This window comes from Eimeria maxima, genomic scaffold (genome assembly GCF_000499605.1).
Source record: "Eimeria maxima Weybridge genomic scaffold, Emw_scaff535, whole genome shotgun sequence".
Classification (NCBI taxonomy): Eukaryota; Apicomplexa; class Conoidasida; order Eucoccidiorida; family Eimeriidae; genus Eimeria; species Eimeria maxima.
In genome coordinates, this window is record NW_013563886.1 from 2,501 (window position 1) to 15,000 (window position 12,500).

The 12,500-nt window shown below is 45.9% G+C and overlaps 1 protein-coding gene across 1 annotated transcript; it reads left to right on the forward strand.

Annotated features, from left to right (window-relative positions):
* Positions 1-721: 721 nt before the first annotated feature.
* EMWEY_00036710 (hypothetical protein, conserved) lies at positions 722-8,129 on the forward strand (the record flags this gene model as incomplete). The annotated part of the gene is made up of 4 exons (XM_013478625.1): positions 722-4,059; positions 4,185-4,549; positions 5,051-5,184; positions 5,679-8,129. 4 exons carry the CDS (start codon positions 722-724, stop codon positions 8,127-8,129), a joined length of 6,288 nt encoding a protein of 2,095 aa, XP_013334079.1.
* Between the last annotated feature and the right edge of the window lie 4,371 nt (positions 8,130-12,500).

The following is a 12,500-nucleotide window of genomic DNA, read 5'->3' on the forward strand; positions in this document are numbered from 1 at the left end:
ATTGTTTTGTCTATTTCGTTAATATAGAGAGGAAACACAAAGAAGATCTGCTTTCTTTCCTCTCGCATCTATTGAGTCCATCACCACCACCAACTATACAACAAACTTTCTTGTCTTTTTCTTCTTTATCTTCTTATAATCAACTTATATATTAAGGCAATAAAAACAATTTGCTATTTTTTTGTTTTTCTTTACTTTTATTCAAAGTCTTATGAAGATCTGATGAACATTCACCGTCTTCTGTCCATCAGCTCTTATCTTCTTCCTTCTGCCGGTATAATTCGCCTTATAATCCGTGGCGAATAAAGAAGAAAAAAGAAGAAACTTTCTTCTAAATCGGCATTAAATATTCTTTTTTATTTATTTTCTTTCTTATTTCCTCTTTATACCGTGAGCAGACGAAGAGGCAGCAGCATGCGCAACATTCAACTTATTCATGTTTCTGCTGTTGACCTTACCTAATCAGTAAGCGAATTTTCTTCTTTTTTTACTTTTGCTGCATCTTATTTAAGATAATTTGTTCTATTTTTATGTCTTTAAGGTTTTATTTTATTCTTTTCTGCTGTTTATTTACTAGACAGCCGCGCGCTGTTCAGCTTCCTTGCCTTCTGCGGCTAGAGTACCTAACCTATACACCCCAATATTGAATATTGAGGGTCCAAAGGTAGCAGCAGAAGCAGCAGCAACAGCAGCAGCAGCAGCAGCAGAATATTCTAAGAAAATGGGGCGTACAGTGCCGCATATGCGGATAAATATGCCTCTAGTAACCTCAGAGTTATTCTTTTCTACAGGAGACGGAGCTGCAGGTCTGTATCCTATAGATGCCTCACAAGCAGCAGCAGGAGAAGCATTAGCAGCAGAAGTAGCACAAGCAGCAGCAGAAGCTGCAGCAAGAGGCTCCCCCTCTGCCTCCCCTGCAGAAATGGATGAAGAGACCATTGGTCAGTCTCCTTGGTTTGCTGCAGAAGAAGAAGGAGACGAAGAAACAGACATATATGCAGATGTAAGCAGAGAGCTTGCTGTTATAGAGGGAGCAGAGCCAGCTTCTTATTATTTATCTGCTGCAGAGGCAGCAGCAGAAGCTGCAGCCGGAGCAGCAGCAGGAGCAGCGGGAGCAGCAGCAGCTGCAGGGATACCAGCAAGGGAGGAGCACCATGAGTTGCTGCTCTCTCCTTATGCTAATAGTTCTATTTCCCCTGTGTCTGCCCTAAGAGAGGAAGACAGAAGCAGCGCTGCTGCTGCTGCAGCAAGCAGCAGCGTGAGGCTCTGGCGGCAGCAAACTCTTGATGAACCTTATACAGACTGGATGCGGCACAAGAAGAAGAAAGCAAAATACCCATTTGCAGCTGCTGCTGATGCTGTTGCTCCTCCTTCGCCTCCTGCTGCTGCTGCTGCTGCTGCTGCATCGTCACGTTGGGACATGAGGCCCCCGATGTTAAGAGGTCTTCTTTTCGAGCATGAGGAGAGAGACACAGCAGACACCAGCAGCAGCAGCAGCAGCAGCAGCAGCAGCAGCAGAGGAGATAATACAGATTGGGACCTTGCTAGTCTTATGGGGTCCGTAGAGAGAGCGCGGCTGCGGCTGCAGCAGCAAGAAGCAGCAGAAGACAGAGTAGATGATGTTCTTTATGCTGGTGGTCTCTTTCAATTTGCACAGAGTGCTGCAGCAACAACTAGTATTTTTGCTGCTAATAATAGCAGCAGCAGCAGTAGCAGCAGCAGCAGCAGCAGCAAACCTGCTGTTCCTGCATATAATAACAGTCCAGCAACAACATATCCTGCTCCTGCTGCTGCTGCTGCAGCAAGAACAGCAGCATCAACAGGAAGATATGATGCACAGTCTGCTGCAGCAGAAAAAGTACAATTGGGGCAGGCAGCTGGAGTAGCAAAGACTGCTGCTGCTGCGTCTTCCTCTTCTCCTTCTTCTTCTGCTGCTGCTGCTGCTGGCATTTCCTTAGCAGAGAAGGCAAGAAGCTATTTTGAACGGCCGCATGCATTTGGTGCACCTGCAGGTTATTTGCAGCAGCAACCAGCAGCAGCAACAACAACAACAGCAGCAGCAGCAGCAGCACCCTCGTGTGGATTCAATCTTGGGTTAGGCAACAGCAGCAGCAGCAACAACAACAAGCCAGGGCTGGGTATGTTCGGTTCTGCTGCTTATCCTTCATCTTCTGTTGCTATCCGTGGTGCTCCTGCTCCTGATCCTGCAGCAGCAGCAGCAGCAGCTGCTGCTGCTGCAGCAAGTGCATGCGGGGCGGAAATAGCAGCAGAGAAGCAACGTACAGCAGAATTATGTTTAGAGGTTGATGAATTAAAGGCAGAATTAAGAAGAGTACAAGAAGAAGCAGAGACACAAAAAGCAGCAGCAGATGCAGCAACAAGGATACGTAGTTTGCTGCTGAATTGGAGGAAAGAGGAAACAATGAGGCAGCAACGTCGTGAGCTAGAGCAGCAGGAGCTGCAGCAAGATAACAAGCAGCAGCAGCAACAGCAGCAACAGCAGCAACAGCAACAACAACAAGACCTGACGCAGGATGAGGGTAGTGCAGCAGCACTGAAGTGTTTGCTAGCTGTTGAGGATCTTCTGCGTCATGGGGGTAAAGGACGAGGAGGAGCAGCAGGAGACTCTGCTGCTGCTGCTGCTGCAGCAGCAGCAGCAGCATTAGGAGAGTCAGGTATAGAGGAGCTGCAGCAGGAGCTGCATGCATGCCGTGAGGGTATGCGAGCAGCAGAATGTAAATGTGAATTATTAACGAATGAATTATCTTTCTTAAGGGCTGTTAATCAGCAGCTGCAGCAGCAGCGGGAGCAGCAGCCATGTAAGGCAGTAGAGGAGCTGCAGAGACACCTGAATGAGAAGGTGCAGCAAGCAGCAGCAGCACAACAGGAAGTGCATGCATTGCAGCTGCAGCACGATAAATTTAGATCTAAAGCAGCAGAGGAATTAGCAGCAGCAGAAGCAGCACAAGCTTCTCTTACTAGGGAATTAAAGGCAGCAAGACTTACTGCAGCAGCAACAATTAAGGAGCTGAGGGAGTCGCTGCAGCAGCAGAAAAGTGCATGCAGCGAGCTGCGGAGGCTAAAGGAAGCAGCAGAAACACGATTAAGGGAGTGCAGCAAAGCAGCAGGAGATACAGAACTAGAGAGGCAGCAGCTAAGGAAGCAGCAGCAGCATCTGCAGCAGCAGCACGAAGCAATACGTCAAAGTCTTAGTTGTATTCGTGCTAGAGCAGCACAGGCGCAGCAAAGATGGCTTGCTGACAACAATTCAACTCTTGCTGCTGCTGCTGCTGCTGCGGCTCCTCCTGCACCTGCTGCTGCTGCTTCTCCTGCTGCTGCTGCTGCTGCTGCTGCTGCTTCTGGAAAGAAAGGGCAAGAAGAGGAGTCATCCTTCGCTTGCTCACCCCCCTCAGCTCCTGCTGCAGGAACTTCTGCTGCTGGAGCTGCTGCTGTTGTTGCTGCTGTTGAGCCAGACCAAACAGCAACAAGTGCTGCTTTAAAAGGCAGCAACAGCAGCAGCAGCAGCAGCAGCGGGGACAACAGCAGCAGCCCGAGTGTAGAAAGCATCCTGCCACAAACTCCCTCCCCTCGAGAACCTCAAGACTCCCATTCCCTGCAACACAAGACACAAAGGCAGCAGCAGCAGCAACAGCAGCAGCAGCAGCAGCAGCAGACTCTGGCTCCGAACTTTGGCGCGTACGTACACCCCGATATGCAGCGTCGAAGGAAACCAAAGCAGCAGCATCACCGCGGCCATGAGCCAGCGTCAGCAGCAGAAGCAGCAGGAGCAGCAGGAGCAGCAGCAGGAGAAGTAGAGAGCGAGAGTATAGGATATAGCAGAGATACGGATGTTTCCTCAGCAATAGCAGCAGCAGATTGTGTTGCTGCTGCTTATCCTCCTCGTTATACAAGAGAAGAATTTCTTTTTTCTGCTGCTGCTGCTGCTAATAAAACAATAAAAAAAGAAAAAGAAGGAAAAAATGTTTATGTTTTGCATGCAAATTCTCTTTCTTCTTCTGCTGTACATACACCGCAACACCATCAACGAAGCGCCACGAGGTAAGCAGCAGATACACGAATAAGACTCCTTGCATGCAACATTTATTAGGGTTTAGGGTTTAGGGTTTGGTATTTAGGGTTTAGGGTTTAGGGTTTAGGGTTTTTGGTGTTTTTGTTGTTTGCAGTTTTTCTGTTGGTGGAGGAGAGAAGGAAGATTTGCTGCAGAGGAGTGCTGCTTCTGCTGCTATATCTTCTATATATGAAGAAGAATCTGCTGCTGCTGCTGCTGCTTCTGCTGCTTCTGCTGCTTCTTTTTGTTCTTCTTCTGATGTTCCTTTTGCTGTTTCTCCTGCTTCTTCCCAACTACCAGTGCATGCAGAGCAACGGCAGCAGCAGCAGCGGCAGCAGCAACACGAAAGGCTATCGCCTCTGTCCGACAGCAGCAGCATCCAGCATACAACAGCAGATGCTGCAGCAGCTGCAGCAGCAGACGCTGCAGCAGCATTAGCAGCAACAACAGCAGCAGCAGAAGCTGCTGCTTCTCCGCGCAGTATGTACACCACAAAGCTGCAGCAGGTAGAAACAGTTAATGAAAATCTAAGAAGGGCAAAAGAGTTAGTAGAGAAAGAAAATGCTACCCTAAGACAGGCAAGCAACCTAATAGACCCTCTGCTGCTGCTGCTGCTGCTGCTGCTGCTGTTGCTGCTGTTACTGTTGCTGTATCATGTTTCTGTGTTAATATAGTTATAATTGTTCACCCATGCATGCACGCAGGCTATACTTGGGGCTGGATCCTCGCATGCACCACACAAACAAAATTGGGGCCCAACAAGTTGGGAACGAGTTGAGCTGCTGCTGCCGCAGCGCAGCAGCAGCAACGACAGGAGCAACTGCAGCAGCAACTGCAGCAACTGCAGCAACTTCTGTAAGGACACTGGGCTGTCTTTGCTACTTAGCTACTTTTGTGTCTCTCTCTCTGTGTAATTAATAAAAGAAAAAGATAAATGCTGCAGCAGCAAGTTTGTTTGCTGCTGTTTTGCTGCAGCAACAGCGAGAGAGGAGGTGACAACTGCAACAGCAGCAAGAGAAGCAAGGGAAGCAAGAGCAGCAAGAGCAGCAAGAGCAGCAGCAGCAGAAGACAAGACTTCCTTCTCTAGTCCTCCAACCCTTTACTCCGAAACAAAAGTAAGAATATCCTGCAGCAGCAGCTGCAACAGCAGCTGCAGCAGCAGCAGCAGCAGCAGCAGCAGCAGCAGATGAATATTCAAAGAATTTGCATGCATTATTTTTATTTCCTATATTTATTAGGACACAGATCTAGGGTGTCGAGACAGCCAGCTGTGTAAACTAACAGCAGCAGCAGCAGCAGCAGCAGCAGCAAAGTTGTATAAGTTTGTTTATATAAATATATTGGGGCCAATGCTGCATGCATTGTTGCTGTAGGGAATACTGCAGCGCTAAGGAAGAGGGAGTGGCGGCTGCAGCAGCTGGTGGGGTCTGCATGCATGCAGGGCCTGGGTGAGAGGGGGTTTGGGGGCTTGACTATATATAATATATCTGCAGCAGCAGCAGCAGCAGCAGCAGGTGCTGCTGCTGCTGCAGCAGTAACAAGAGAAGCAGTAACAATTGCACAGTCATTATTGTTTTATGTTTTGTCCTTTTGTGTCTTCTTTGTGCAGACGGAGGAGCAGCAAATGCTGCACACAGCAGCAGCAGCAGCAGCAACAGCAGCAGGTGTAGCAGGAACGGCAGCAGCAAACGGTAGACTAGACCCAACGTCTGTTGCATGTAACGTTCTGCTGCTGCAGCAACAGCTGCAGCAAAGCATGCACGAGCTGCAGCAACTGGAGCAACAACAACAGCAACTGCAGCAGCAACGGGAAATCTACCTGCAGCAACAACAGCAGCAGAAACAAAACAAAAAACAAGCAGAACAGCAGCAGCAGCAGCAGCAGCAACTGCAACACCAAGAGGTTCATCATGAACAGCGGCAGCAATTGCCGCAACGCGAGCAACAGCAGCAACTGCAACGTGAAGACAACCAGCAGCAGCAACAACAGCAACGGCACGAAGACAAGCATCAACTGCAGCACCAACTGCAGCAGCACGAGCAGCTGCAGCTGCAACATGAAGAGCAACTGCAACAACAGGAGCAGCACGAACAACAGCAGCAGCTGCAGCACCAGCAGCAACACGAGAAACAGCTACAGCGGGAGCAGGAGAAGCAGCAGGAACACCAGCAGCAACTGCAGCAGCAGCAGCAGCAGCAACCTTCTGCTGCTGCTGGCTCTCAGCAGCAGCAAAGTGCCTCTATTGCAATAGCTGACTCTGATCTAAATAAAATGGAGACAGCAGCATGCACAGAAGAACAAGTTGCTGCTGTTGCGTCTGCTGCTGCTGCTGCTGCTGCGACGGGCACTGCAGCAACCCCAAATGAATGCAGTGGCCTCCCATTAGAGCAGCAGCAGCAGCAGCAGACGCAACACCAGCAGCAACAGCAGCAACAGCTACGGCAGAGCGAAGACGAGTTGCAACGGCACAGAGAAGAGAACAAAAGTCTTCGAAAAGAAGACCAGGAACAGCAGCAACAGCAGCAGCAACAGCAGCAGCAACAGCAGCAGCAGCAACAGCAGCAGCAGCAACAGCAGCAGCAGCAACAGCAGCAGCAGCAACTGCAACAACAAGAAGACGTGGAGTCTCTACAGGAAATAGGAGAGTCAATGACAGCACAACACTGCCAACATGACGGGCAGCATAAGCCACCAGTTGCTGCTGTTGCTGCAGCAGCAGATGCAGCAGCTAAATCAACAGAGGCAGCAGAAGCAGCAGCTCAGTCACCAGCAGCAGAAGCGGCACCAGACGAATCAGCAGCAGCAGAAGCAGCACCAGCCGAATCAACAGCAGCAGAAGCAGCAGCAGCCGAATCAACAGCAGCAGGAGCAGCAACTGCTGAGTCAACAGCAGCAGAAGCAGCAACAGCTGAATCAACAACAGCAGCAGCAGCAGCAACTGAATCAACAGCAGCAGCAGAAACAGCAGCAGCAGCTGAAACAATAGCAGCAGCTGAATGTTTACGGCATAGGGCGGAAGAACTCAGCAGCAGCTGCTGCTCAACTCCAACGACACCGCACCCTACAGACACAGGCAGTCCTTCCTGTGCTGCTGCAGCAACAGCAGCAACAGCAGCAGCAGCAGTTGAGCAGCAGCAGCCGTCTGTCAAAGAACGTAGAAGTCCTGATGCTATACGAGTCATCATAACAGCACCAGAAGCAGCAGACGCAGCAACAGCAACAGGTGCAGCAACAGCAACAGGTGCAGCAACAGCAACAGGTGCAGCAGGAACAACAACTGGAGAAGCAGCACTAGCTGCAGCACAAACTGCAGCACCAGCAGCAGCACAAGCAGCAGATGCAGCAAAAGAAGCCCCAAGTGAGGCAGAAGTAACAGTTGCAGCAACAGCAACAGGTGCAGCAACAGCAACACAAGCAGCAAGTGCAGCAGAAGCAACCGATGCAGAAACAGAAAGAGAATCATCTTCAGCAACAGAGGCAGCAGCAGATGCAGCAACAGCAGAAGATGCAGCAACAGCAGCAGCAGCAACAGCAGCAGCAGCAACAGCAGCAGAATCTGCTTGCATATCTTCTCATGCAGTAGGTCTTACAGATGAGGACGCATCAGCATTAAGACTAAACAAAGAGAATGAAGCAGCAGCAGCAAGAGCAGCAGCAGCAGCAAGAGCAGCAGCAGCAGCCAGGGCAGCAGCAGCAGCCAGGGCAGCAGCAGCAGCAGCAGCAGGGAAGACGGTTGCTGCAGAAGAGATTTGTGCTTCTTTGTACGACTCTGTTGAATATCCTCTGCATGTTGCTGCTAATGCATGCAATGATGCTGCTGCTGCTACCAGGAACAGCAGCAGCAGCAGAAGCAGCAGCCGACGTAGCAGCAGCTGCAGCATCAGCAGCAGCAGTAGCAACAGCAGCAGCAGTAGTAACAGCAGCAGCAGCAGGAGCATCAGCAACAACAATGTTGGCGGCAGCTATAGCAAAAACCACAACATAAGCAGCAGCATTACCACCAACAGCAGCAAGAACAATAGCAGCAGCAGCAGCAGCAGCAGCAGCAGCAAATCCTAATGCACCCACAGCTGCAGCAAGAGCAGCAACAGCAGATGGGGTTCCAGCAGCAGCTGCTGCTGCAGACGCTGCTGCAGTTGTTGGTCCTACTGCAGCAATAGCAGCAGCAGGAGAAGCAGCTACTGCTGCAGCAGGTACAGGTGCTACAGCAACAGGAGCAGCAGCAACAGCAGCAGGAGCAGCAGCAGGAAGTCGTGGGGTACGTGGTGGTCGTTGTGGTGCATCTTCTTCTGTGTTGCTGACACCAGTGCAGCAGCAGCAGCAGCAACAGCAGCAGCAGCAGCAGCAGCAGCAAAGTAGCTGCTTAAACCTTCCTTCTAGTCGCCGCTGCGAGGCATGCATTGCTGCTGCATGCGGTCGGCTGCTGACACAAGCCAGCCCCACAGAAGCAGCAGCAGCAGCAGCAGCAGCAGCAGCAATCTATAGAAAACAATCTACCCCACGAACACAGGGATCGTGGGAGGAACAGCTGCTGCTAGGTGCATTCAGTCCTGCTGCTGCTGCTGCAGCAGAAGATACATCAGCAGCAGGAGCAGCAGCAGCAGCAACAACAGCAGCAGCAGCAGCAGCAGCAGGAGAACCCCTTCCTAGCCCATCAAGGCAGCATCTTAAACAAGAAATAAATAGCAGCAGGAGAACCTCACAGATGCAAAACAATGCTGCTGCTTCTGCTGCTGCTGCAGCAGCAGCAGCTGCTGCTGCTGCTGTTGCCCCCACAGACGCGCTGCTGCTGCTTCGACTTCTTTATCAACAACTCGCTGAGGGGCAGGCAGCAGCAGCAGCAGCAGCACCAACAGCAGCAACACCAGAAACACCATCAACAGCAGCAGCAACAGCAGCAGCAACAACAACAGCAGCAGCAGCAGCAGCAGCAACTCCTGCTGCACCTGAGAAACCTCGAGGTGTTAAAACATCTTGTAGGCTCGTCTCCTCCTCTGCAGCAGCAGCAGCAGCAAAGAAGCAGCAGCAGCAGCAGCAAATAAGGAGACAGCCTTCTGCTGCAGCAAGTAGACTGCAGCAAACAAGGACAGCACAAACTGTCTCATCATCTGCTGCTGCTCCTCCTACCCGCAGCAGCAGCAGCAGCAGCAGCAGCAACAGACTGGTAAGGGGAGCATCAAGTGTAGCTAGTGTAAGCCCAAAGCCCCAAACAACTCTCCGTGCATGCAGTCGAAGTGCAGCAGCTAAATCCAACAGCAGCAGCAGCAGCAGCAGCAGAAGCAGCAGCAGCAGGCAAATTGGTGCAGCATATGCTGCAGCATGGAGCAGGAACTCTGTTACTCGTACATCTGCAGCGCGGCAATCAACACCTACTGCTGCTGCTGCTGCTGCTGCTGCAGCTAGATCTGCAGCAGCAACAGCAGCAGCAGCAGCAGGAGATAGGCGTCAACGTAGTATATTATCTACTAGTAATAGATTAAATAGTAAAGAAATAAAAGAAAAAAAAAAAGAAGAAAAAAAACCTTCAGGTGTATACGCACCTTCCTCTATACGTAATACTAGTAGTACTAATACATTATTAAGAAAAAAAAAATCATTAATTAATTAATTAATTAATTAATTAATTAATTAATTAATTAATTAATTAATTATATAATAATTAATATTATTAATTATTTATTATAATAATTATATTTATAATTATATATATAACTATTTTATTTATTTTATTTATTTGTTTTAATTAAAACAATAAATATAAATATAAATTAATTAATTAATTAATTAATTAATTAATTAATTTATTTATTTATATATGTATATATATACATATATTATTTACTTATAAATAAATAATTTATTTATTTATTTATTTATTTATTTATTTATTTATTTATTGTCCCTATAAATATATTTATTTATATAGGGAAATAAAGAAAAAAAATCTTTTTTTTTTTGTATAATAAATAAATAATTTATTTAATTTGTTTTATACAGCATAATTGCTGTCTCCTTTATTTAAATACTTTTCTTTTTTTATTTAATTTATTTATTTAATTTATTTATTTTATTTATTTAATTTATTTAATTTATTTATTTATTTTGTTTATTATATTCTTTTTTTATATATATAGTAAAAAGCAAATAGAGACGAAGATAATAATTAATAATATAAATATAAATAATAATAATAATAATAATTATTATTATTATTATTTATTTATTTATTTATTTATTTATTTATTTATTTTATATATATACAAATAAAAGAGAAGAATGCATGCATATGCATGCATTCTTCCCTTTTCCTTATAATAATAAAAAGGAACAAAATAATATAAATTAGTTAATTAGTTTATTTATATAGGCAAAAAGAAAGAAAAAAAAAGAGAAAAAAAGAATATAAATAAGAGAATATTCTCTTATACAGTATATATATTTATCTATACATATATATATACACTGTACATGTATATTTATATACACATACAATTGTATATATACATGTATATACATATATAATTGCTGTATTAATAATATTTATTTATTTTATGTGTCTCTTTTTCTATATAAATGAATATTAATTAAAATATATTTATAAATAAAAGAAAAAAATAAGAAGAAAGAAAAAGAAGAAGAAAAAGAAGAACGGACTGTATAATAAGAGGCGCCAATGGACAAGAGAGGAAGTATAGAGGGGTGTGTATAAATAAATAAAAAGGAGAAAAAGGAAATAAAATAAAAAAAGAAAAGAATAAAAATAGTATTTTATTAAATGAATAAATAAAGAAAAGAATAAATAAAGAAAAAAGAATAAATAAATAAAAAAAAAGAAGAAAGAAGAAAGAAGAAAATTAATTGGGGTGTACGTACAGCTGGAATATAAGACGGATGCGCACCACCACCTCTCCTTGCAAAGGAGAGGGGGGTAAGAGGGGTCATTTAGTGTATATTTTGTTGTTATTTTTCTGTATAAATACATTAATATGATAAGAATTGATGTATATTTTATAAAAAGTACTTAATTTAGTTAATTTTATGCATTTTATTGTCTATATTAGGTCTGTTCTTCTTCTTCTGTATAAGGGTGGGGGCCTCTATAGTATAGGTGTGTCGGCTGTCGATGGGCCGCGCGAGCCATTTATCCTTCTTTTCTTCCTTTCTTCTTTATGATCTTCTTTTATTTATTTATATTTATTCTTTTATTTATATAATTATTATTATTTAATTAAAAATAGATATATTTTATGCCTTTTTATACATCTATTTTACTCCTTATTGCCTCTTTCCTATTGCCGTCGCTGTACTCGCAAGGATAACGGAAGTAGAGAAGAAGACTCGGCAGCAACAACAGCAGCAGCAGCAGCAGCAACAACAGCAACAACAACAGCAGCAACAGGAACAGCGACGCCTTATTTTTCTTTCTTTTTACCTTCTTATTGTTACTAATTTAATTATATATTTCCTTTTTATAGTCTTATTAGGCCTCTCTTTGTTTATATAAAGGAAATATCTTAAGAAAAAGCGCAGCCGACTGTTGCTGCCGACTGCAGCAGCAGCAACAGCAGCAGCAACAGCAGCAGCAACAGCAGCAGCAACAGCAACAAAATAACCTAGTAAGAGGTATATTTTAATCCTCTTTCTTTTTATTTATTATTTCTGCTATACAATGAGTCCTCAACATCATCCTCGTAGGCAGGAAGGAAGAAGAAGCTTTGCTGCAGCAGCAGCAACAGCAGCAGGAGAGCCAGGAGCAGCAGCAGCAGCAGCAACAGCTGCATCTGCAGCAGCAGCAGCTGCTGCGTCTCGACGACGTGCGTCTCGTATAGTCAGCAAGAAGAATCCTTGCCGCAAGACAGAGGCACCTACTCCTGCTGCTGCTGCTGCTCCTTCTCCTGCTGTTGCTGCAGCAGCTGCTACAGCAGCAGCTGCAGCAGCAGCAGCAGCTGCTGCTGCTGCTTGCCAAGAAAAGGAAGCAGCAACAACTTGCCCCTCCTCTCCTCGTATGAGTGACGCTGCATGCAGCGACAGCACTGCATGCGATCGTCTCTCCTCTGAGGAATTCTGTCTACCTCTTGCTGCTATCAGCAGCAGCAGCAGCAGCAGCAGCAGCAGCAGCAGCAGCAGTAGTAGTTATGGTGTACATACACCTTCTTCTTCTTCTCTTATGTTAAATAATGTTGTACTACAAAGCAGAGTTGTCAATAGCAGCAACAACAATGTCTCTCCTGCTGCTGCAGCAGCAGCAGCAGCAGCTCAACAGCAGCAGCAACAACATGCAGCAGCAACAGCTGCTGCTGCACACATAAGACAGCAGCAGCAACAACATCATGCTGCTGCAGCAATTCAGAACCAGCATATACAGCAGCAGCAGCAGCAGCAGCAGCAATACTACCGACAGCAGCAGCAACAACAACAACAACAACAACA